Genomic DNA, 26,711 nt, shown 5'->3' on the forward strand with positions numbered 1-26,711 from the left:
TCAGATTTGTGTATGATTCAACTTTTGATTTATGATTTTATTTTTGACAACGCTATTGTTAATTATATGTTTATCGTCCGTTTTGAAATTAACAATTTTAAAATTCATTTTTTTTCTTTTGAATTTTGTATGTGGTTATAAGTTTATGTGACAAAGGGCAGTTTGTGTACTTGCTATTTTTATACCATAATTACAGGGCTCGGAATGTTATTATTTATGATTGAGTTGCGAAAATTTCTGAATAGGTGAAATTATGAATTTTATTCGTTAATATCGCACATAAGAAAATTAAAGTCAAAATTTTGACGACTTGTAATCTGATAATTAAAGTATTTTTTTTCTTTCTTTTTTGTATTAATTAATCTATTTGAATTGATGGAGTAGTAAAGGATTTGAATGAAGCAGTTGACCAACTGATACATGCAAACAAAAGTCAACACAGCTGAAGTTTTAGTTGTCACCACAATTTTTTGGAACTAGTATGACCAGCTTAGATTTGGAATTTAATTTGTATGAATTCAATCTTTAAGATTTTTAGCATTGGATTCGTTATATTTTGAAAGTTATAGATATATATTTACTATATATTACAAAATTTCATAAATTGTACTTCATATCGATAGTACTGAGTTCAGATGAACCTGATACCATTACTCTGCATCCGCCTCTAGTGACTAGTACTATTGTCAATTTGTTGAGTTCAGCAATTTATATCTTACTAACATTGGTCGTAGGGTGTGATATTTGAAACACCTTAATCTTTAATCAGATGTCTCTCGTGTGAGTTTTTGAAAATGAAAAAAATCATGTTGAGAGTGTCATTCTTAGAAAATCCGAGCCTTTGGAAATGATAAAAATCATGTTGAGCGTGCCGCCACCAAAAAGTGAGCCTTGCAATGTTTCGAATTCAAATATAATAATTGAATGATTTAATACTTAATAATTTAATAAATTTGAACGAATTCACATTCAAAGAGATTAAAAGTGTAAATACAAGTTGATTGGAATGTTAAAATATGTACAATGACCTAAATTAATTTAATAATTTCCCTAAGTTCTTTCTTTCTTGCCGCCTATTAATAAGTTATTAATTCTAATAGGATTAAGTCCAAGTTGTGTCAACCATAAATTAGATTAAATATTCCATTGTCCTCTATGGTATAATTAATTAATAATTAATATTAATACCTTTGTAGGTTAGGTCATTTCCATGGATCACATTTTTTTCTACTTAAAATGGAAGGACATTGACCACTAAGTAATACTCGTCCGTTCCATATTAGTTGTTCACGTTAAATAATTATTCTAAGTTATTTGTTAATTTATTAAATTAAGATGAAATTAATTACATTACCTATTTTATCATTACAAGTTATTCTTTTTGAGAGTTTAAACAAGTTAACAAAGAAATTTCTTAAAGGATAAATTAGTAAAATTAGTCTTTTTATTTAAGATTTCTTAAAAAAACGTGTAAAGAAGAAAGTGGACAATCAATATGAAACATAGAATAATCAAGAGTCATCACCACCAATCAAGCGATCACGAATCATAACACACTCTACACATCACCTACCTCCAATATTATTATTGTAAATCACCCGATGAAGGCAACTCTTAATATCACACCCTACAAAGTATGATGGAATGAATAAGATTACGATACTATCAAAACTTTCAAATGTAAACTCTTAAAATGGATAAATTCTTAAAAAGGAAACGCTTACTCTTTAAATGAATATTCATATATCAATAAATATATATTAATCAGATAAATAAATTTTAAATATCAGATAATTATATTATTTTCATAAATATATATCAAAGTTAGGGAGAACAGTCAAAAGAGTTGGTCGTGTTGACTTGATGACGATATTCAATTTCAACTCCACTTTGCCATTCGTCAATGAACCATATTTTCACGTTTCTAATTTCTTTATTTTCTTTCTCCGTTTTAATTTTTATCTAATTTAACGATATAATCTTTTATTTTTTATTTTCTTAAAAAAAATAGATTTTTATACTCTTAAATAAAAAATACGCAGAATGTATTAAGATATTTTTCGTTTTTTAATCTTAAATATATCACGTAGTATATTATGCATTAAAAAAATTCATAAAAATAAGATAAATAAATTAAAATAATAATCTCTCCGTCTCTATATTATATGGTAATTTTAACTTGACCATAATCTTTAAAAAATTCACTCACCCTCAGAAAGTAAGAAGTGTTTCATTAAATTAATTTTAATTAAATATTACTAATGATTTCTCAATTATGTGAAAACTCACTGATCTAAATTATATATAGCTTACAAAATTATTTATGTTTAAATATTTCTATTAAAGGGAATTAGTTGACTCCCGTCCATTACTCCTTGGATTTTCTTATTATCATTCTTATTGCCATTTTGTGCATTGTGGATTATTCTACCCAAATAAGATTTTAAAATAAGTCCAATTAAAAAAAATTAAAAGAAGAAATATAAGAAAACAAATAGGAATTTGTTATTATCTTAATAATAAATTTTAAGTCAAATGTTGGACAAACTATTTCAGACAAAATGACTTTTTCTTCCAATTATGAAACAGAATCGGCACTCTAAAAATATAATATAATATAATATAAAATAAATTACGATTTCAATATATCAAATATAAATCTAAAGAGTATATGGAAAAAAAAAAGTATCAATAGTGCATGCTAGCCACTCTTTGGATATGTAATTAAAAAATAATCAATATTATTGTGGAGTTTCACTAGTGAAAATTAAACCTTCACGATCATAATTATTTTTCAATTATCGAAATTGAAAAGTGACAATTGATGAGTTTTTTTTCAGGGGATAGGACATAAAAATACACCTAAACTATGATAAGATTGTTAATTTCACAATTAAATTAGGCAAGAATTGTATTATTCCAAAACTTTTTTTTTATAATATATATTATTTATCTCCCTGTATTATACAAGAATCTTATCACCTCACGTAAGTGAACAAAAAGTCCAACTTTAAGGTCAACTTAAAATCGTGATAGTGCTTATGTCATGATTTAAGACTTGTTTTATTTCAACACACCTAATTTGTTTGTGTAAAGAATGTCATTAAATATTAATGGCCCCAAAGCCCTATAATTAAATTTTAAAATATTAGAAAAGAACAATTGTAGACCAGACATTTACCAAAAACATCAACTTATCATAAACCCCTATTCTTGTCTCAACTCTCTTATACTTTAAATTTATTGGATAATGTTTATCCTTAATTAAAAATATATATCAATAAGAAATTTGATTAATCCCATAATCAATTTTTAAATCAATTCTTCTCATATTAGAAATATATTATTATTGTACTGTATTTCAGTTGTGACAAATAAGATAAGAGCATGGTGTTTTCCAATGTACAATCCATTAATTGGTTTATTGCATATGATAATAATGCTCTATCTTTTTTTGTATTTAGGTATGCTATAAAAAATATATATTTGCAGTTTAAAATTTTATTCCTTTAATTTGTTTATGTTGGAATACTAGTGATGTATAGTCCAAAAAAAAAAGGGAATACGATCTAGCACAATTAAAAAGTTATTATTTTTTAATTAAATTTTTTCAAGAAAAAATATATTCAGTGGCTATTTCTACATATATTTTAATTGAACCAGTGAGAAAAAAAATACTAATAATAATATTTTCACGTGTAAAAATTAGAAAGCTTTCTGGTATTTCAGTAAAAATATGTTTCTCACCATGTGTTTTCCTATTGAGTTAGTGCCTTGGTTCTACGAAAAATGGGCGAAAATTATATTTTATAACACAATTTTTCATTGATTCATGGTAGAAAAAATCTTTATTTCTAGTAGTGTGGTGACTGTGAGTCTGCTGAGCGATCAACTTTTTTTTTTTTCAAAACATAAGTTCCAAATATGAAAAAGTGAGTTTGAGCCATTTTTTTCAAGTGAAAAATCTTTTTCATTCACAAAATTACGTTTTTTTAAAACAAAATCAAATATATGTCTTAAAATATATATTTCTAAATTTATTTACTTTGAATATTATTTTTTAAAATATATATTTTATGTCCAAACGGCTACCTAGTTTCTTACAATACTTTTGGTGGTTAAAGATTGTTGTTTTGAGCATAGTCCTAAAATTAATATATTTGGATGCTACTTATTTGGATTATTGCTTTAGTCAAACAATAAGATGATTTTTTTCTTGGTGAAAAGATTTATATATATATATATATTGTTTGGATTAATGCACTAATTAGTCAAATAATAAGGTGATCAAATCCCTTAATAAGAAAAAGGTCAACGTTATTACTTCCAAGAAGTACATGCCAAATAATTAACTTCCAAAATGGAAGTTAGAACTGCTCTTTATAATATTTTTTATTCAATATTTCTAGATGACCACAAAAGAAAATAAAAATAAAATTAACAAAGAATATTGGATAATTTGTAAGGAAAAAAAAAACCCTACAATACCATGTCATATTTTTGTAACCAAGGCCTGCCCATAAAGACTTTATATTAAGACCTAATTATTTTTATTTGATGTCTGATATTTATATTAAAGAGTTGAATAAATTTAAATTCGCGTATTGAATTTGGAGACGTTAGATTAATGGTTAACCGTGCAGGAATAGATATGACAATTAAGTGGAACTTTTGCAGTTATACAAGCACTACATCATTTCAAGAAAGTGAAACCATTGGGCTATAATAGCTTGTTGTGTTAAGGGTGTTCAAAATATATTATTTAATTATTTGTGTATCATTTTACTTGTATATACAATATTTTTTCCCGACAAAGGGCATCCACCATGTGGCTACACCACTGGTTCCGATATGATTTGGTTGAATTCTTTTTTTAAAAATATTTGAAGTTGAAGTTACAAAAGGTTATTCGAAAGTTGAGCAATTATGTTTGAACATAAATTTACTCGGAAAAAGAGGTACTTCTTCTGTCTCAGTTTGGATGACACAATTTGAAGTACGAAAGTTAAATTATTTAATTTTTCACATAAATTTAAATATTAAATTTTTAAATTTTTTAAAATAAAATTTATGCTAGTATGAGAAAATTCATCGTCAATGCATGACGTTTGGGCAAAATTTCAACTCTTAATTTATTCAGTACTCAGAAGTCACATAAATGGAAAAGATATGGAAATTAAGTTGAATTGTTGCAGTAGTTATGTTCCCTTTTTTAACAAATTTTTAAGTTGTAAGTTTTTTTTTACGTTCTCCGTTACATCTTTCATATTAAATATTTGTATTGAAGTTTGATTATTTTGAACTTGTGCCACATAGGGTTCTGTCCAAGGGAATCTCTCCCTACCAAAAAATTGTCTTATACCGTGTAAAAGAATTATGTTAAAGAATGTCTGGTTACTATTATCGTTATTGGGGATCTTTATAAAATTATATGTTTTTTAAAGTTTGTAATCGCAAAGATTTACTTATAAAAAGAACATGGAAATATGCGACTTATCAATGCAGCGCCTTAAGATATATCGATATTTTATTATGAACTATAATTTGTGATCTTTTGGTAAGACTCTATAAGAATTGGAGAAATTTTGATAGTTTTCATAACTTGTGGGGTTTTCACGTTTCATGTTAGTGAGAAAAAACAACTTGAAAAATTCAAATTGCATGTCCTAGTAATAACTTCAATTTCAAATCAATATGATTCCAAATCAATTGTCCAATTGAGGCCTTAATATGTATATTCATCATCCTTAAGTTTGCTATTACATTTCACTTATACATTTGAACTATCATCTGTTCCAATTGCGAATATAAATCACTTCACCTGACTTTTATAGTATAAAATTCTTCTTATAACTAGACGTAGTGAGACCTGAAAGAAGCGTTAAAAATTGAAGGGAAAAAAAGAACAAAAAGTGCAATTATCTTCTCCTCACGACATTAGTTACTGCATAATATTATTGGTTCACTTCGTCACAGTCTCAATTACATGAACACTAATGTTTATATTAGATAATTTCAATTCAAAGTTTTGAATTTTTTTAACAAGCATTTACTTGGTAGTTAGGTTAACACACAAAATATATGTCTCCTTTAATATACATACTTATCTATTTCAGTTGGAGCCTGAGCCAAGGGTCTTTCGGAAATAACATTTTTATCCTCACGAGGTAGGAATACGATTTGCGTACACTCCACCCTTCCTAAACCCCACTAATGAATAATATACTAGGTATGTTGTTGTTTGTTGTATTTCAATTGGAATGATGCTAATGTGTATGAGTTATACAAGTGACATATTTTAAGTGGTTAACTTATATATATGACACATTTGAAATTAAAATATTCTCAAATTAAGAACAACATATCAAGTGTAATCCTACAAATGGGGTTTGGAGAGAGAGCAGAGTGTACATAACCTTACCTTTATCTCGTAAAGATAGAGGTGATATTTTCAAAAGACTCTTAGCTTTAAAAAAGACTTGTCAAACAATTTACAAAAAGGGATACGCGGCAATCACAACAAGAGTCCGACCCCAAAATAGATAATTTTTGGACGCCACAGATCAAAAGAGACACTCCCTAAAAACACATACCAAAAAGTGAGTCTCTTTTGGTTTGTATTTTTTATAGAGCGAGTCCCTTTTGATCTGTAGCGTCCAAAATATATCCATTTTGAGGTCGGATTCATCACAACAACACATTAACACGAAACGGAAAGTTACACAATAAATCGGGAAAAGAATAGTCTCAATACAATAATTGACACACAAAAACACCAATTAAAGCCGAAATTGAAGACCAAGTGAAAGTATCTATAACGTATTTTAGATCACAAGTTTTAATTACTATTTCATTTGTCCTTATTTTTTAATTTACTACTTTACATTTTAAACATCTATTTGCATTAAAACCCTCCATAAACCCTACTCAGTACACTCTACCCTTTTCTCACTCAATGGCCTCTTTAAGCAGAGTGATCCGCCGGACTTTCTCCACGGCTGAAGCCTCAGTATCTCCGATCAGAACAATCTCCGACGACTTATACAAAGAGAGGAACCTCAAGAGACTCGTTGAGAAATTCAAACAGTATTCAGATGTCACAAGATTCCGCACAAAAACCGGCATTTACGAATCTACAGTTCATCGATTAGCCTCTGCAAAACGGTACAAATGGATCGAAGAAATCCTCGAACACCAAAAACAATACCGACCCGACATCTCCAAAGAGAGTTTCGCGGCAAGGCTGGTTAGTTTGTATGGAAAATCTGGGTTATTTGAGAATGCCCAGAAAGTGTTTGATGAAATGCCTGAGAGAAATTGTAAGCAGAGTGTGAAATCTGTTAATGCCCTTTTAGGGGCTTGTGTTAATTCGCAGAAATATGATAAACTTGAAGGTTTGTTTGAGGAATTGCTGGAGAAGTTGAAGGTGAAGCCGGATGTTGTCACGTATAATATAATGATTAAGGGGTTGTGTGACAAAGGGGAGTTGGATAAAGCAGCTGCCTTTGTTGATGAGATTGAGAAGAATGGGTTAAAGCCTGATTTGGTTACGTTTAATACGATTCTTGGGGTGTTTTACTCGAATGGTAAGTTTGATGATGGCGAAAAGATGTGGAAGCTAATGGTTAGCAAGAATGTTGTTCCGGATATTAGAAGTTACAATGCTAAGCTTGTTGGACTGATGAATGAGAACAAAGTTTCAGAGGCTGCCAAGCTTGTTGGCGAATTGGGAAGTTTTGAGTTAAAGCCTGATGTGTTTACTTATGGTGCGTTGATTAGAGGATTTTGTAAAATGAGTAATTTGGAGGAAGCTAAAAAGTGGTATGAAGAACTTGTGAAGAGCAGTTCTGCTCCAAACAAGGTGATATTTGCTAGTGTCATTTCATCTGCGTGCGAAAAGGGTGATTTTGATTGGGCTCTTGAGTTGTGCAAAGAGGTTTTTAAAAGAAAGTGTAATGTTGATGCAAAGTTGTTGCAAAGAGTGGTCGATGGGTTGGTGAGCTCGTCTAGGATTCGAGAAGCTAAGGAGGTTGTGCATTTGGGCAAGTCAAATGACTACCATCTTTATAAGCTCAATCTACCTTCAGATGATTAAAGACTACCAGTTGATTTGCTTAGCATTTTAGATGCTGAATTTGGTACGTTAACCTTGTGTACGAACTTAATTTGATGCTAGTTTCAACTTTCATGACTGTTAGCAATAAGATGTATTCTTGTTTTGGATGTTAAATGAATTTATACTTTGCTCAGCCTTTTATGCGTGAGTTTTCGGTCGACTTAATGACTTCACTTGATGTTGGTTTAATGGTCTTGTGGTATAAGGTTCCCAACTAAAACATACCCTCTCTAGTACTTTTTAGGCTTTTGTATAGAAATCTTAGTTCTATTTCAACAAGTTGAGTGAAAGATAACTCCAATCGCAAAACCAAATTTCAGATTTAATAGCATTATCATTTGTTTTAATAACATACTAGAAAAGGAGAAAAATAATCTGTAATAGAGAAGAAGAGATCAATAAGTAGCAGAAAGGAGCAACAACAAGACCGGAAACGATATATCTACAGTCCCTAAGAAGTAGGAAAGAGAAGTGTCTCCAGTCTCCCTATGAATTCCCTCATTTGCACATGACTTCTAAGTATGGCCTTTAAGGAATATGAACAAGGAAGACAGAGAGCATAAAGGCTGGCACTCAACGTCAGAACTTTTTTAATATGAAGGAAAACAGAATTCAGTTCTAAGCATGAGTAGGCATATGTGTTCGAATACAAAGCTTCGACAATAAAGCTATTTCTTGATGATAGAACACCAAAATAGAGTTATTTTATTTATTAAATGTTGCTTCTTCTGTATTACATTAAATCTTGTTTATTCAAAACAAATATTGACAGAATAGTGCTGCTCTTTGCCACAAAGTTTCATCAGTAAACTGTTTAGATCTTCAATAACCCCTTATCTTTAAAACAAGCAGCACACTGATCATAAATCTCTTCAATCCCATACTTAAAACTGAATCCCTCTTTGATGAGTTTTTCTGACGAGATGATCAACTTGGCTTTAGATGGGAATTCTCCGAAACTGCAATCAGATACAAAGATTATATATGTCTGTAACCAAAGGGAACAGTTGGATAGTTGAGGTGTTTATTCAATATTTCTAGTTTCACACCCCAACTATCAGCTGTTTAGGTAGGAAAAAGGAACAGTTCAATAGTTGAGGTCTGTTTTAATACATATATGGTGATAGTTCAGGTAGGAAAATGGAACAACTGATGGTTAGGATGTGAAACTCGAGAAAAGACGATAGTTCAGGTGTGAGTTTGACCATTTACTCTATTTGATATCTGTGACATTACTTACTCAGTAGGAACATATAGAGTTGGATATCTTTTCTTCAAGAAACTTGCAAGCTCTGGTACACTGGTGTTGACTGCAGAGCAAATGTACCTTCCAGAAGCTGATTCTTTCTCAGCAACAAAAATATGGGCTCGACAAACATCCTCTACATGTGTAATAGAAATTGAACCTGATAACATCTGCATCCCCTTCAAGTTACTTATAAGATATTCATCCCCTGTCAAAATATTTGCAAAGATAAGATTAAATTCTTTCAATTTCTCCCTCCGTACCAATTTATGTGGGTTTTTTTTGATTGGGCGTTGTGTTTAAGAAAGAAAGAAGACTTTTGAAACTTGTAGTATTAAACAAGCCTTAATAGCACCTCAGGCTGTGTCTGTTTGAGAGCCATGCGGTCTTAGGTTCAGTCAGCCTTGACAAAACACTAGTTGATTTCTTTTCCCATCTGTCAACCTAGGACAAGGTCACTCGATACTTGTGATAGTGGGAGTTAGCGCTTAACAAGTATCATGTGGTATTAGTCGAGGTCTGCATAAACTGACCTGAACTCTACGGTTATAACAAAAAGAACTAGTCTTAAACATGTGTTTGATCATAAATCATATCACTAAAGGTAAAATGAGAATTTTAAAGTTGTATCGTTTCTAAATATAAAGGTAATATTTTTTTTACACAAATGTAAAAAGGGGTGTCACATAAATTGGGACAGAAGGAATATGATATTCATGTGCAAGTTTTTAATGATGTTATTACTCTGACCTGTGATTAAGGACATGGCAAGATCAACACTGCTTGGAGTTTCTGGAGTAAAGTAAGGACCAAACATGAGAGATGGAATTATAGTGATAAGTTTAATGTTGTTTTCCTCAGCAAATTTCCAAGCTTCTTTTTCAGCTAATGTTTTTGAGACAGGGTACCCCTGCATAGTATTAAAAAACATTTTTTAGAATTGTAAACCATATTGTTAAAAGAAGAAGAAATAATTAAGTAAATAAAAATATGTTCTTTTAACAACTTTAACCTTTTAGTTGTGGTAACACAATTGAATATGGTACAAAGTGTCTATTTATTATCACGACTCAGACAGTGTCAATCTATTCTCTTTTTTCAAAAAATAAAGCGACATTTTGTTCCACTCCTTTCATTTATACTTTAAATGTGTCCACTCGTCCAGCCTTCTTCACGATTTTTTTTTCTTTTTGACAAAGATAACAAGTTTGTATATGAATCTTCAGCACTAAGGCTGGGATCTCAAAAATTTACATCATAGAGCTACATACAACTGAGTAGGCTCAGCAATCCAAAAAAAGAAAACCTATCTGTAGGTCCTATCTCATCTTAAAAGAATCCTAAGATGTCTATAATTGCTATAGGATCATCTATATATTCCGAACTACACCAATAACAAAAAGTGATAATGCAATTCATTTTAATCCTATGCCAAGGACTACTGATACTTTCATAACATCTAGAATTTCTCTCCTTCCAAACGGTCCACCATATCACTGCGAGACAATTTTCTATCTGTGCTACCATTCCCTTCATAGTTCTAGCTTACTGGAACCTGACCTGCCCTTTTAGGCATAGTCCACCTATGCTTTTGAAACTAGCAAACGGGTTCCATAATTGGCTAACCACTTTACAGTGTAAAAACAACAGATGGTTAATTTTGCAAAGTTAACCACTTCTAGAAGGGTGTCTGCTACTATCTTGAGCTTAAATTTTGTTCATTCATTATCAAAAAGACTTTTTTATATTATCGACCAATACTAAATCTATGTATCTTTTTAAATAATATAGTGACACAATTCAAATATATAAAAAATTATATTAAAATATGGATAATTATAATGAGAAATTACCCAAGTAGGTGGTTTTGTTGAAGTCAAGAACTCAACATCTGTCCAATTAGACTCATCCATGACTATGCCTGTGCCACTAAGTTGGTTGATTGTCACAGCAGCAGCTGATGAAGTCAATACAACACTTTTAACTGTTTTTGATCTGACACATGCTTTTAGGACATTCACAACTCCTTGTATTGCTGGATTTATCATATCATTCTGCAAATAAAGAGAATATAATCGAGGCGGATTCAGGATTTAAAGTCAATAAATTTAAAGTGAGAATTATGATATATGTGTGCACCCAAATGATAGCGATTGTGGATTTTCCTTGTCATCAGAAGAAAAAAATGATTTCATTATGTGTACATTCTATCTGATCTAATTTATGTAACATAGTTTGAATTAAGATAATAAAGGCGGACATAGAAGTTCAGACAAGAATTTGGTTGAGCCCAACAAGTTTTGTTCAAATAGTATACTTTTCGTTGGATAGTCACTGAATATGTCGAACATATTATTAAATTTAGAACTCAATTATTAGCAAATGAAATCCTGACTCTGCCTGCCTCTGTTTGAAGGATTTTAAGAAAGAAATGGAAATTTTTGAAACTTAAGGTCTTAAAGATGCAATATCGATTTTGTGTGGTTATAAAACTTGTGACTTTACACATGTCGTAACAATTGTATAATTATTAAAACTGATTATTAAACGTAAAATGAGAAGTGTAAAGTTAATTATATATATACCTCTGGATCTTGAGAAGCAAAATTAATTGGTGTTGCAACATGGAAGACAATGTCACATCCATTTATAGGGATATCAAAACTTGTTTCATCTGTTAAGTCAGCTTGAAATATTCTCAATTTTCCCAACTCATGTAATGCTAATAGGTGAGAAATCTTCTTATGATTCCCTAATAAAAAAAATCAGAAAGCAAACATCAGAATTCTCCGATTTAATAGAGACGTCCTACGAGGTACCCACTACTCAGAGTATTCTTTCAAAAGGAAAAAGATGTGTCTGTCAAGTTCGGTTCTTCTTAGTTGGGTTGGGTCGGATATACCTTGCCTCAAGTGATGCTACAAACACTTCTTTGTCAAATATTTTTTAGAAGATAATAGATAGATAAGAACCAATATGAAAATATAATGTCATGAATACCACTTGTCATTAATAATAATTTATTTATTTCTTCATTTTTTTTTTATCAAATATTAATATCGCTTACGAAAAATTCTGTGTACCAGGGTCCCGGACAGTTGTATTAACAGTGTAGCCTTTCTCAAGCAAAAGCTTAACAAGCAAAGATGCCATAAATCCAGTGCCACCAATTACACAAGCTGATTTCAATCCAATTTTTGGAATTCCTTCCATGGAATAATCTTTTAAAAATCTAAAAAATTATAAGACTAATGAAACCTTATAGAGAAAAATAATGTGAATATTCAAAACATTAAAATATAGTTTAGTGTCAAATGAAAGTATGTTTGTGTCTTTATATTTGGATTTATATCACTAAGACCATTAGGTTATACATGAAGTAGATAGGCACATGGAGTTACCAAATTGTCAAACTTCCAAGTTCAAAAGCAAAGTCTATAGAACCAAAAAAAGGGAAGTTATAAATTTGACCGCTCTATCAAAAATATTTATAGTTGCTATCAATATATAATCAAATTGTTTCATTTTTTCTACTCAGGTAGAAAAAGAAACAATAGATAGTTAAAGTGTGCTGATTTCCAAATGTATGAAACGAAAAATAAACCTACGAAAGGCAATTAACTTTCAAGATCTAAGTAAAAGATAAATATTAGAGCAAAAGATTGCAAAACACAGCTCAGCCAAGATTTTAACCCATATAGACAAATTAATCATAGTAATCATAAGACACAACTCAAAGTATATTACGATACAGAGGTAAATGATTAAAAAGTATAAAAATTCCTAAAATTCATAAGAGTGGTTTCCCTAAATAAACTACGTTAAACAACAACCAAAACAAAATCAAATTAGAAAAGTGGGAAGGGCAAATCTAGTAAAGAGAAACCAAGAGACAATTGAAGCTACCAACTAATTCTTATTTTTTGAGATACTGTTTTCATCGTATATTTTTCTAGTGAGCTGGTTCAATGAAAAATTCATCATATTCTATAACATAAATCACGATTAGAAAAATTAATCACTTGGAAAGAGTTTTTTCTTTTTTGAAAATTTTACTCATTTCTTTAGAAAGCCTTTACGATGTCATCGTTCCTCTCGCTAACATAATTAGAAATTGTCGATCGTCAAACTTTTAATTAAATGATCAAATAAATATTATTTTTTTAACATGTTTATTAATTTTAAGTCATTGATATAATAATGAAGAGAGAGCCAAATCTATACCCACCATATAATAATAATTTAATTATTATTTCTTTTGAACATATGTAACATATAAAAACTAAAATGTGGAAAGGAAGATTTTGGTATTACTGACACAAATACTATTTTAAAGTTTAGAGCAACTAATAAAGTTGTTCCCTTGATACATACAAAGTTTTATCTCTCTAATATATACATAATTAATCATATTGTTATAACATAAAATATATACATCAGTATAATCTCTTATCAGTTGGAGATAACAAGCTTATATCACACATCTCATATGTTGTGTAATTAGATGATCTTATCCCTCCTTATATTAAATAGACAATCAGATTATCAATCATCATTTTATCTACCTTAGCTTTTTGGTTGGCTTTAAGTATAGATTAACGTTGAATACAATACTCATGTTCCCTCCATTCATACCTCCACAACCACTCATCGATACATTTAACTTATATCTTTGGCTAAATAATTTGAAAACGGTCCCTTAAAGTTGGCTCGTCTTTCATCTTTAAAAGATAATAACATTTATAAGATTATTAAAATATATATGTACTTTTTAAAAAATAGTACATTATACTCTATCATATCGTGATGATATTAAAGAGTTGAACGTAGTCAATTTTTAAAAAGTACATTTTATATATATAAAATCTTATAATTGTCATTTGTCATTATTTTTTGAAAATAAAACACGAGTCAACTTTGAGGGATCGCCTCCGAATTATTTGGCCAAATATACAAGTTGGTCGTATGAATAAGTGATTGTGGAAGCGTGAATAGAAGAAACATGGGTATTGTACTAAGCATGTACTCAACGCTAATCAATACTTTAAGGTAACTGAAATGGTAGATAACATGACGATTGATAATCTAATTACCTATTTAATAAAAGAAGGAATAAGGCCATCCAATTACACAAGATGTGTGATATAAGACTTGCTATTTCTAAATTGGTAGGAGATTATACTAATGTATATATCTCATGTTATAACAATATGACTAACTATATACATATTAAAGAGATAAAACTTTGTTAGTTGTCTTATACTTATTTTGTGGGAGTAATACCAAAATCTTCCTCCTCACATTTTAGTTTTATTTAGTTTTTATATATATCAAAAGAAATAATAATAAAATTTTTATTATTATTATTATTATATGGTGTGTATAGATTTTGGTTCTCTTTTTTCATTATTCTTCTTTTCAAAGTATACTAATGGTTTAAAATTAGTAAACATGCGTATTGTTAAGAAAATGATATTTATTTGATCATTTAATTAAAAGTAGATAATCGATAATCTCTAATGAACGAGGAAATCGTAAATTGAGATGCAAAAAAATAAAATAAAATAGATAGCACATACATTAGCAATCAGAAATAAAAGTTTTTTCTAATCATGACTTCATGAAAATTTTATGTTATAAAATATGAAGAATTTTTAGAATGACTTACCATTCTTTGTCAAACCTATATTAAATTTAAGACCTCTTATGGAATACTTTTTAATCACATTTTTCTATGTATCATTGTGTCTTATGACTTACATGATTAAATTTATTTTTCGTTTCATACATTTAAAATTCATGTTTTATATGTTCTAAACATTCAACTAGAATTCATTCATTCTTCTATTCCATTGCTTAAAAAACGTAGTGTATATTACTATTTTGGTTAGCTTTTTAAAGCAAACTATTTGCATTGATACTTATTCTAACATATTATAAATTGCAACTATTTGCATATATATATATATATATATATATATATATATATAACACGAGATACACATAGACAGATTTGAGAAAATTGTGAAAAAGATGAGAATATAATATATACCGTCTTAAGCAGCCCAAAATCTCCAACCTTTGCGTCCAAATGTTCATCATTGCCTACATGCAGGGGCTAGCTGGAGAGAAGAAAATTACAACTTAACAAATAACGACAAAACAAATATTATAATCTTATTATAATGATTGCCTTTTTTCTCCTCATTTTGTCTTTGTTATTTAATAAGCATATTTTACTTTTTCTTTATAATACTAAAAGCCTAGTCTTCAATTTGCTGGTGCATGAGATTATAAAACGACAAAAAATGATACGATCTATTTAGAAATAATATAATACAATATAAGAATATATTATGAAATAATATGTAATAACCATATGATTCAAATAAATTATAATTATTTAAAAAAATAAGTAATTATTTATAAAAATATATTTTTTTTTTACTTAATTATGTTTTCAGCCGGTGAGAATGAAATGGAGGTCTTAAATAAACATGGTGAGGACATGGCAAATTTTACTAGAAGAAGTTGATGAGTTATAATTAAGGAGCAGCAAAGAGAATAAGGCTACAATGGGGAAAGAAGAGGGGACAAGAACATAATAGTAATGAAAGTAATTTGGAATTAAATAGAGTGAAGGAAATTGTAGGTGAGATGTGATTTGGGTGTGTTGTGACTTGTCATCAAATAAGTGTGAATAAAAGTAGGTGAGATATTACAACTTCATGATTCACATAAAAATTCATAAAAATAAATACAATAATATCAGTTCATATTGATTCAAATATTATATTTATGAGATCTATAAGACTTAAGAAATTATATTTTTTTAAAAAGAGAAAAACATTTATATGAAAAAAATATGAAGTAGAAGAACCCAGAATCAAATTCCAAACGAAATAAATTCAAATGGGTTTGGGTTAGGTGAAATGAAGAAGGGGTTTATGAAATGAGATTTGGGTCAGGTTACAATTGAAATAAAAAATTGAATAGAAAAGGCTAGAATTGAAATAAATTTGATAGAAGAGGGTTACAATTGAAATAAAAAATTGAATAGTAAAAGCTAGAATTCAAATAAATTACTATATATTAGAAGAGTCTAGGATTTACTACCATTGTTCCAATTAAATCATTACAAATGTCCAATACTTACTATATAAAATATACAAGTGGGCCCCACCTCCTTCCACTTAAATAATATTTTTCAACCTTATCATGGTAAAAGTTGAATTCATTATCCTTTTCATTTAATTTTATATGATATTATTTTTTCCTATAAAATCATTATATATGTTTTAATAATTTAAATTTCAAAAACATTATAATTTAACTTTAAAGATTTTATTTTATCAAAATCTTGTACATTGAAATATATAGTTATGAATTTAAAATATTTTTAAAATCATATAAAAATTTCAATAACTTCTCAAATTCCATAATATAACACTTAAATACTACATATTATATATTAATTACTACACTATAAATGACTTAAATACTCCATATTATCTATTACAATAATTAACAATTATTTGACACTTTAAATTCTATCAATGCCATATAAATTAGGATAAAAAACCTAACATATAATATTTAAATATATTTAAAAATAATATAAGTAATACTATACATTACAATAATTAACAGCTTAATTATTTAAAACTTATATAAAAAATTTAATTGACTCTCTAAATTCTATTGGTACCACATAAAATAGATTATATAATAAACATATATTGTTTGAAATTGACAAAAAAGAAACAATAAATTACAAGAATTAATAAACAAAAATTCCACTCCAAAAAACCTATCAATTAACAACATATATTGTTTGAAATTGACGAAAAAGAAACAATAAATCACAATAATTAATAAAAAAATAGTCCACTCCAAAAAATCTATCAATTAACAACATATATTGTTTGAAATTGACGAAAAAGAAACAATAAATTACAATAATTAATAAAAAAATAGTCCACTCCAAAAAATCTATCAATTAACAACATATATTGTTTGAAATTGACGAAAAAGAAACTATAAATTACAATAATTAACAAAATAAATCTCTCGACTCCAACAAATCTATCAATTAATGCCACATAAATTGGGACATGGCAAATAACATATATTATTAAAAAATTAGGTTCAAAATGTACTATAAAATACAATAATTAACAACTTAATATATTAAAGAGACATAAAAAAGGGTTAATATTTAAAATTCTGCATGTGCCACATAAATTAGAACAAATAGAGTAATAAATATTACTTTCAAAATTATGTTAAAAAAAAGTACTACAAATCACAATAGCTAACAATTTAAAATATTTTTAAAATCATATAAAAATTTCAATAACTTCTCAAATTCCATAATATAACACTTAAATACTACATATTATATATTAATTATACTATACTATAAATGACTTAAATACTCCATATTATCTATTACAATAATTAACAATTATTTGACACTTTAAATTCTATCAATGCCATATAAATTAGGATAAAAAACCTAACATATAATATTTAAATATATTTAAAAATAATATAAGTAATACTATACATTACAATAATTAACAGCTTAATTATTTAAAACTTATATAAAAAATTTAATTGACTCTCTAAATTCTATTGGTACCACATAAAATGGATTATATGATAAACATATATTGTTTGAAATTGACGAAAAAGAAACTATAAATTACAATAATTAACAAAATAAATCTCTCGACTCCAACAAATCTATCAATTAATGCCACATAAATTGGGACATGGCAAATAACATATATTATTAAAAAATTAGGTTCAAAATGTACTATAAAATACAATAATTAACAACTTAATATATTAAAGAGACATATAAAAAATGGTTAATATTTGAAATTCTGCATGTGCCACATAAATTAGAACAAATAGAGTAATAAATATTACTTTCAAAATTATGTTAAAAAAAAGTACTACAAATCACAATAGCTAACAATTTAAAATATTTTTAAAATCATATAAAAATTTCAATAACTTCTCAAATTCCATAATATAACACTTAAATACTACATATTATATATTAATTATACTATACTATAAATGACTTAAATACTCCATATTATCTATTACAATAATTAACAATTATTTGACACTTTAAATTCTATCAATGCCATATAAATTAGGATAAAAAACCTAACATATAATATTTAAATATATTTAAAAATAATATAAGTAATACTATACATTACAATAATTAACAGCTTAATTATTTAAAACTTATATAAAAAATTTAATTGACTCTCTAAATTCTATTGGTACCACATAAAATGGATTATATGATAAACATATATTGTTTGAAATTGACGAAAAAGAAACTATAAATTACAATAATTAACAAAATAAATCTCTCGACTCCAACAAATCTATCAATTAATGCCACATAAATTGGGACATGGCAAATAACATATATTATTAAAAAATTAGGTTCAAAATGTACTATAAAATACAATAATTAACAACTTAATATATTAAAGAGACATATAAAAAATGGTTAATATTTGAAATTCTGCATGTGCCACATAAATTAGAACAAATAGAGTAATAAATATTACTTTCAAAATTATGTTAAAAAAAAGTACTACAAATCACAATAGCTAACAATTTAAAATATTTTTAAAATCATATAAAAATTTCAATAACTTCTCAAATTCCATAATATAACACTTAAATACTACATATTATATATTAATTATACTATACTATAAATGACTTAAATACTCCATATTATCTATTACAATAATTAACAATTATTTGACACTTTAAATTCTATCAATGCCATATAAATTAGGATAAAAAACCTAACATATAATATTTAAATATATTTAAAAATAATATAAGTAATACTATACATTACAATAATTTTGATAGAAGAGTTCACTTATTATTATTATTATTATTATTTTAATCAAGGCTATATTAACTTTATAATTTTTATAACTTTATATTTGAGATTATTATTGAAAGGAGCAACTTCATTTGAAAACTTGCTGACATGTGAAACATTCAACACAATCGGTTTTTGGGCCTATTTTTGGGCTTACTTATTGGTAAAACTAATTAATTAGACATATTTAATTACTATATATACATACTTTATCTATAGTTTAAAAATAGGGAAAATACATAAAAAAAACCCCTGAACTTGTCCGGAGAATTTACTTTAGTACTGTAATTTTACGGGTAATTATTTACCCCCCTTAACTCATTTCAAGTGAATTTAATATCCCCTCAGAAGTCTAGAACCACAACTGTAAAGGTAGGTGTGCTACACGCACCTCCACGTGTTAAAAATTATTTTACGCATTTTAAAAAAATAAAAAACCACCCACCCAAACCTTCATCATCCCTCACATTCCACCACCGTAGATTTCACAGTGCACCACCATTCACCAACTACTCCTCGCTTTGTTCCTCCTTTACCGCCGCCATCAAATTCACAACATTTTCACCACTACCTACACCATTATCACAACCATCAACTCCACAATACCCATCACCGATAATAATATCACCAGCCGCCGTCAACTGTACAATACTCATCACCAACAGTTGTATCGCCTCCATCACTGTTAATTTCATATTTCTTAACACCATCACCATTGAAATCAACTCCAAAATACCACGCCATCGCTGTCAATTTCAAAATACATCAATACCCATCACAAACATCAATGATGTCAACAGAATTTTGCCGCAATAAACGTCTGAAAACAAATTTATAAAAAAAATTGAAGAATAGTGAGAGAAGAATGAAATGGTGGCGAAAATGAAAACGCGTGCAGGTAATTAGATCCGCCACAAACACCAAATCGAAATGAATATGGATGGTTTTACCCAATACCTATCATCAACTCCACAATACCCACCACAAACACCATCGGTACGAACAATTTTATTTCCTCAACTGAACACCCGCCTCAGAGTGTTAAGGTATAGTACTTCCGCTTTCTTTAACCACGCAATAAACATCTCCGACCAGCTTTTTGTCCTTTCCAAGGAAATCAAAATGCTTTTTTTTTCACTTTTTATTCTAGTGGAATCAGAGAGGTGGGGGTGGGGATGGAGGAAGAGGAATGGAGAAATGGTTGATTTCATGGTGGCATACGGTGGCTTTGTGAACAAGATGAAAGGTGGAGAGAGAGAAAAATGAAAAAATTAATGAAATTGAAATTTGGTCAGCTTTTTAATTACTTTTTCCCCTTTTCACGCGAGTTTGGGAGAGTGATCACACTTTCCTTGTCATATCATCAATTAAGGAGGTATTAAATTCACTTGAAATGAGTTAAAGGGGGTAAATAATTACCCGTAAAGTTACAGTACTAAAGTAAGTTCTGCGGACAAGTTCAGGGGGGTTTTTATGTATTTTCCCTTAAAAATATTAGTCATAATATCATTTTTTAATAATTATACCATATATTTTAAAAAATTAAATCAGATACATAAATTTCTTAAATATGATATTGAATAATTGTCTCTCTTAATTAAAGATACTTCAACAATTCAACCTCCCTCAATCTCCTCCCCCAACAATATCTCTCCACGTTCTCCACCATTTTTTCTCTCTTCATCCTTTTGAACACACAGTTTCTTTAGAATATCTATCAAAAATGATTTTCATTCATTCTCTCAACACATAAATGAGAATTACTCCTATTCAAACATCAGTTGTTCTGTTATGTATTTTTATGTAATATTGTATTTGATGTAATATTTTTATGTATTTGATCTTTATGTTATTGTATCTAAGCTTTCGATGTCTTGTATCTTCTTTCTATTAATATATCTAAGTGATTAATGTCTTGAATCTGATTTTTTTGTTTATGTATCCGATATGTATATGAATCTGGCTAGTGTAAAAACAACTTCACAATCACAGTTTTGAAATTAAATAAAAATGGCTATTGTGAAAAAATAGATATCAAGATTCTCAAAAGTTATTAACAGTGTTGAATTACTCTATTGATTGAGCAAATCAGTTATAATCATTTAATTCAAACACTTTAATATATGTATCTAAACTGAGTAATTAGGATCTAAACTAGTAAAATTTAGGGCAAACTACATAAATTCCACTAGATTAGGTCTTAATTACTAAGATTCCTGATAGTTTCAAATATTACTTCCTCTACCATATTTCGTATTGAGGATACATGAGTCTGAATCCATGAGATACATGTATCTGCCGAATTTTAAAATCGGGATACATATTCTATTTAAATTTATTTATTTAAATTAATTGGTTGTAACTGATTTCCTTAATTAGAGGAGTAATTGAGGATTTTCAAAATATATAGACAATTAATTCTGAAAATTTAAATTAATCAAATCCCTTAAAATAAGATGAAAATCAAGAGTGTATTTATGTCTAATTAATTTCATTTTATTATTCTTTGAAATAATAAATTCATTAATATTATTAATAAAAGATAAAAACATGTAGATCTTGTTAATGTAATTTGATTAATTTCAAACTATTACTATTAATATAATAAATTCATTAATTTGATGTATCTATTATCAATATATGATGTATCCAACAAACTAAACACTTAGATACATAAGTGTCATACAAGTACATTCATATGTATCATAAAAAGTATCTAGTATTAATTTCATGTATTTGTTATATGTATCTATTTATTTGATCTAGTAATAATTTCATGTATCTTTTATATGTATCTAGTATTAATTTGATGTATCAAATTTCAATTGCATATGTTATATCCAAAAACATGTATCTCGAATACATAGTAGTATCTAAATATGTAATATACAAAAAGAAGAAGAATAGACATCTAATTATGTGTATCTAAATTTCATACTTTATATCCAAAAACATGTATCTCGAATACATAATAAGCATATACATTTAATTATATGTATCTAAATATATATGGAAAGTAACTGAAACACGAACAAATCACGACTCTAGAGTATCTGTCATATCATTAATATCTGAAATTTAATGGTGGATACATATACATGTTCGGATACCCCATTACTAAAAATATAACTCAAATCTTAATTAAGATTACTACTTATTGGACACACATATTTCAAGGGCTATATCAAAGTAATATTGGTACTACCACATCCATGTGACAGTAACTAGAGAAAGCCTTAGAAGAACACCAACAAACAAAAACTCTCTACAATACTCCGCTTGATCCTTTTGCGCTGTCGACTAACATAATCAAAACTAAGATTCATTTCTTAAGAAGACAAACAATCAAGACCCACTTTGAATTGAAAGCGTTCTCTGTAACAATTACTTTTTTGATTTCGTTATAAATGAACAATACAAAATAATATTTGGGTTTAGGAGAATTTGTCGGCCATGATGATGATATCTTGAGAAGAAGAGAGTAGATCTATTGTTGGAATGAAATTGTACGGTGAAATTTTTGAATCAGAAAGGAGCAGACATAATTGAGTGATAAATATGGGCGCGGAGAATTAAGAGATAGTGGTTGATTTGGAGTGAAAGAGTTAATTAAGCAGATAATTAATCAATCCTAATTTTAAGGGATGTGGGTATCTAATTATATCTTCAATAATCTATTAATATATGGTATAAATACTAAAAGTGATAATATATGTAATTGTTTAAAAGTAAAGGTAATATTAGTATATATAGTAGTAATGTATGTCTAATAAGGTAGTTTCTATGTAGTTTAGGGCAATTTTCTTATATGTATATAATCTCCTTTGTTTTATATAGTTTTAAAAAGTAGACAATATATTTTAAATTTTTTATTGATTAACGATTGGAAAAAACATTTATTTTTGTGATATCCAATTTAATTTATTTTTTATTTGCAACTCAATATTTGCTAATATTTTAACTGTCTTACGGAACAATTAATTAGTCACATGGAAATAATTTCTTAATTTTTTTTTGTATTCATTCTTTGGAAAGCCCTTTTCCATCGATCGTAGTAAATGATCAAATAAATATCAATACATCTAATTTTAAGCCATCGATATACTTTGAAAAGAAAGAGAATGAAGAGTCTATACGCACCATATAATAATAATTTTATTACTATTTCTTTAGAATATATAAAATACATAAAAACACCATATAATAATAATAATTTTACTATTTTTTTTTTTTTGAATATATGGAATAGTATACATAAAAACTAAAAGGTGGGAAGGAAGATTTTGGTATCACTTCCACAAATATTATTTTGAAGGATGGGGCAACTAACAAAGTTGTTCACACTTGGATCCACACAAAGTCTTATCTTCATAATATTTACATGGTTAGTCATATTGATATAACATGAGATATATACATCAATATGATCTCCTACTAATTTGGAGATAGCAAACCTTATATCACGCATCTCATATGATGTGTGATTTGATGGTTTTATGTCTCCTTTTATTAAATAGTCAATTAGATTATTATTGTGATCCATCTTCTTTAGCATCATCATGTTATCTATCTTTTTGGCTGCTTCGAAATATTCAGTAATGTTGAGTGCATACTGAGTACAATACCCACATTCACTCCATTGGCGCTTCCACAACCACTCATCGGTATGGCCTTCTATTATATTTGGCCAAATAATTCTGAGACGATCCCTCAATATTGGTTTATTATTCATCTTTAATTTGCAAAAAAAAAAAAGACAAACGATAATTATAAGATTACTTGAAACCACATATATATATAATATATATACTACAATATACTAGTAACAAAACAAGAAAAGAAAAAAATTAAAACACTTAAACACACTAGTCATTTCCAGTAAAATAACAATTATTCTCTAATTAACTGTAATCATATTTAAAAAATTGTGTATTATGAGTTTTAAAAAATAACACTTACGAGAGTGTCTACTTTCAGGTCTTCTATTGCAATTGTAGGAGGACTAGACCATCCTGATTTCCTCGCAGGTCGGAGAGTTTCGATAATAAACTGATAATGTGGAATACCAGTTTTGCAACTTCGCACTTGGCAAATGGTAGGAGGCCATACTAATACATATTGCATATGATTAAATAGTTGGCTTTCCACTTTACAGTAAATCATAGTACTAACTAATATAAAAATTAAATAACGAGTTTCCATATTAACTATTTGGATTAACTTCCCTAATTTGATTCCTAGAAGAATAAAGATTGCAAAAACTTTTTGTTCCTATTTCTAAAGGGAAAATTGATGCTTTTATAACAAGAGAGAAACAATTTCATCTTTTTGTGTGATGAAATTAATTAGGTGAAACATGCTTTTAGTGTGATGAAATTAGGTGAAACATGCTTTTTTTAAATACTATCAAATTAGGTATTTTTTTTTTTTTAAAAAAGTTAAATTATTTGTTTTTCAAGTCTTGATTTTCAAACACTATCATATACGTAACTAAACCTTCTTCTTGCCTCTTCTCTTGTGATGTCAGGACAAGAAAAACACGATTTCTTGGACTTCATCATAGATATGTTTTAGAGGACTTTTCATTTTCATATTTATAAAGAAAGCTTAATTAAACACCTTAATTCAATCACATTTATAAATTATTTTTAAATTTTTTGACTTAAGAATTCTATTCTGTGTTGAAATTGATTAAATGTAAATTAGTCGTTTTATTCCACCTATTTTTGGGCTTACTTTTTTATATGTATATATAATCTCTCTTTATATATGTTGTACACTTTATATGCAAAATCTATTTATAATACACAATAATTTATTTTTTTATATACATTTATTATTAAATAAAGTATGTGGATTATTTTTTATACAAATTAAAAAATTACTGTCCAATATAAATAAGGATTCTTTTTTATCGTTTTTACTTTTACGTTTTAGAATACTCTTATACTGCATAATTTTTTCTATACCACTTTAAGAATCCTTGTTCAAATAAATTAGGTAACTGTTTTGCCTTTTTTTCTTGACATTATCTCCTATACAAATACAAACCCCTAAACAAAGATAGGAAAAACTAATCACATTAACTTAATATAATTAAATAATAATTGAAAAAATAAAAACAAAATTTTAAGTACCATTCTTACCAAAACCGGTTACATCTTAATCGGAAATCGGAAAATAAGAGACAAACACGAAATTACTTAGTAATTATGCTTTTTTATTTTTTTTTGAGAATTCCCAATTTGTTGGAACTATATTGAATATAAATATTATTTTTTAAATTAAATTTGGGATCCTTTTATGTGATAACTCAGGAAAAAAGGAAATACACACTCACTTGGGCCTACAAAACACTTCCCATTAGATTTGGGTTTCCTAAAACATTTACTCCCACTTAGTAATTATGATAACTTCGTACTGCGCTACTTTTACTTTTTATATTTTATATTTAAATAAAATTCTAATTGGTTTAAAACAATTAAATTACCAAATCTAAATTAGTCTAAAATTAAACTTAAAGTTAAAACCACCCTTATTTAGGAGTTTATTTCATACATATTCAGGAAACTTTTCCATTATTTTAGATATAGTCAATATTAAGTTGTCCATATTTTAGTAGTGTCCTCGTATAATTAGGACTCGTGATTTTTTTATTTTTTTTTTGTTTTGTTTTAGGATACCTTAATAAACAAAATATTTTATCAACTTAGAGATGATTTGGCCAATTATTTTAGGGTTTATATTATAGTTAGTACTTAATAACATTAAGAAAATAGTATAGTAATTGAAGGAAAATAGTGAAAAGGTGATTTTGTCTAAAGCAAAGTCTTTTAATAAAGGGCAAAAAGTTCAAAAACAATTAAAATAGTTTAGTAATCCTTACTAGATTAAGAATCAAATTAAGGAATTTAATCTGTTTCAAATATTTATATATACAAGGATATTCATAAAGTGGAATAACGAGACTCGTCTTAGTTTTTTCTTTTTTTTTTTGTTGAGAATTCAGAATTGTTATATTAATTTATGGCTATTGAGGTTTTAGCAGAGGAGTTTCTAGTGACGTTGCCAGTGAAGTCGTTGTTGCGATTCAAATACGTGTGCCGAGACGTGGTATAAAATTATCAAAAGCCCTATATTCATTAGAGAACACTTCAATTATCATCGTAGTAACAAGGTCCATAAAATCATGGTTTATGACCACAATGCCCCTAATTCCACTCATCCCATCACTCTAATTAATTTCAGAGTATGGGGCACTTGAATACCTACCCCGTGAACCGAGGGTGAGAGGTATGACTTACCTTTTAGGTTCGGTATATTTATCCTTTAGAGGGCTTTTCAATTCATATTTATAAAGAAAGCTTAGTAAAACTTAAAACACCTTAGTTCACTCATATTAAGATTAACTTTTT

The 26,711-nt window shown here is 27.9% G+C and overlaps 3 protein-coding genes across 3 annotated transcripts; 1 reads left to right on the plus strand and 2 right to left on the minus strand.

The window, feature by feature from the left end:
* Positions 1–6,898: 6,898 nt before the first annotated feature.
* Positions 6,899–10,237, plus strand: LOC102584900 (pentatricopeptide repeat-containing protein At1g55890, mitochondrial-like). Its single transcript, XM_006343214.2, has 2 exons — positions 6,899–8,138; positions 10,124–10,237. Exon 1 carries the CDS (start codon positions 6,956–6,958, stop codon positions 8,093–8,095), a length of 1,140 nt encoding a protein of 379 aa, XP_006343276.1. The 5' UTR covers positions 6,899–6,955; the 3' UTR covers positions 8,096–8,138; positions 10,124–10,237.
* On the minus strand, positions 8,690–12,589 carry LOC102584577 (anthocyanidin reductase). Its single transcript, XM_006343213.2, has 6 exons — positions 12,446–12,589; positions 11,948–12,114; positions 11,216–11,416; positions 10,113–10,272; positions 9,357–9,570; positions 8,690–9,075 (listed from the first exon to the last, which is right to left on the minus strand). Exons 1-6 carry the CDS (start codon positions 12,573–12,575, stop codon positions 8,931–8,933), a joined length of 1,017 nt encoding a protein of 338 aa, XP_006343275.1. The 5' UTR covers positions 12,576–12,589; the 3' UTR covers positions 8,690–8,930.
* Positions 12,590–23,552: 10,963 nt separating this feature from the next.
* On the minus strand, positions 23,553–24,534 carry LOC102585219 (ribonuclease 3-like). The gene is made up of 2 exons (XM_006343215.2): positions 24,256–24,534; positions 23,553–24,028 (listed from the first exon to the last, which is right to left on the minus strand). The coding sequence occupies exons 1-2, from the start codon at positions 24,496–24,498 to the stop codon at positions 23,558–23,560; spliced, it is 714 nt and encodes a 237-aa protein (XP_006343277.1). The 5' UTR covers positions 24,499–24,534; the 3' UTR covers positions 23,553–23,557.
* Between the last annotated feature and the right edge of the window lie 2,177 nt (positions 24,535–26,711).

The sequence above is a fragment of the Solanum tuberosum genome, unplaced genomic scaffold (genome assembly GCF_000226075.1).
Source record: "Solanum tuberosum cultivar DM 1-3 516 R44 unplaced genomic scaffold, SolTub_3.0 scf00039, whole genome shotgun sequence".
Taxonomy (NCBI): domain Eukaryota; kingdom Viridiplantae; phylum Streptophyta; class Magnoliopsida; order Solanales; family Solanaceae; genus Solanum; species Solanum tuberosum.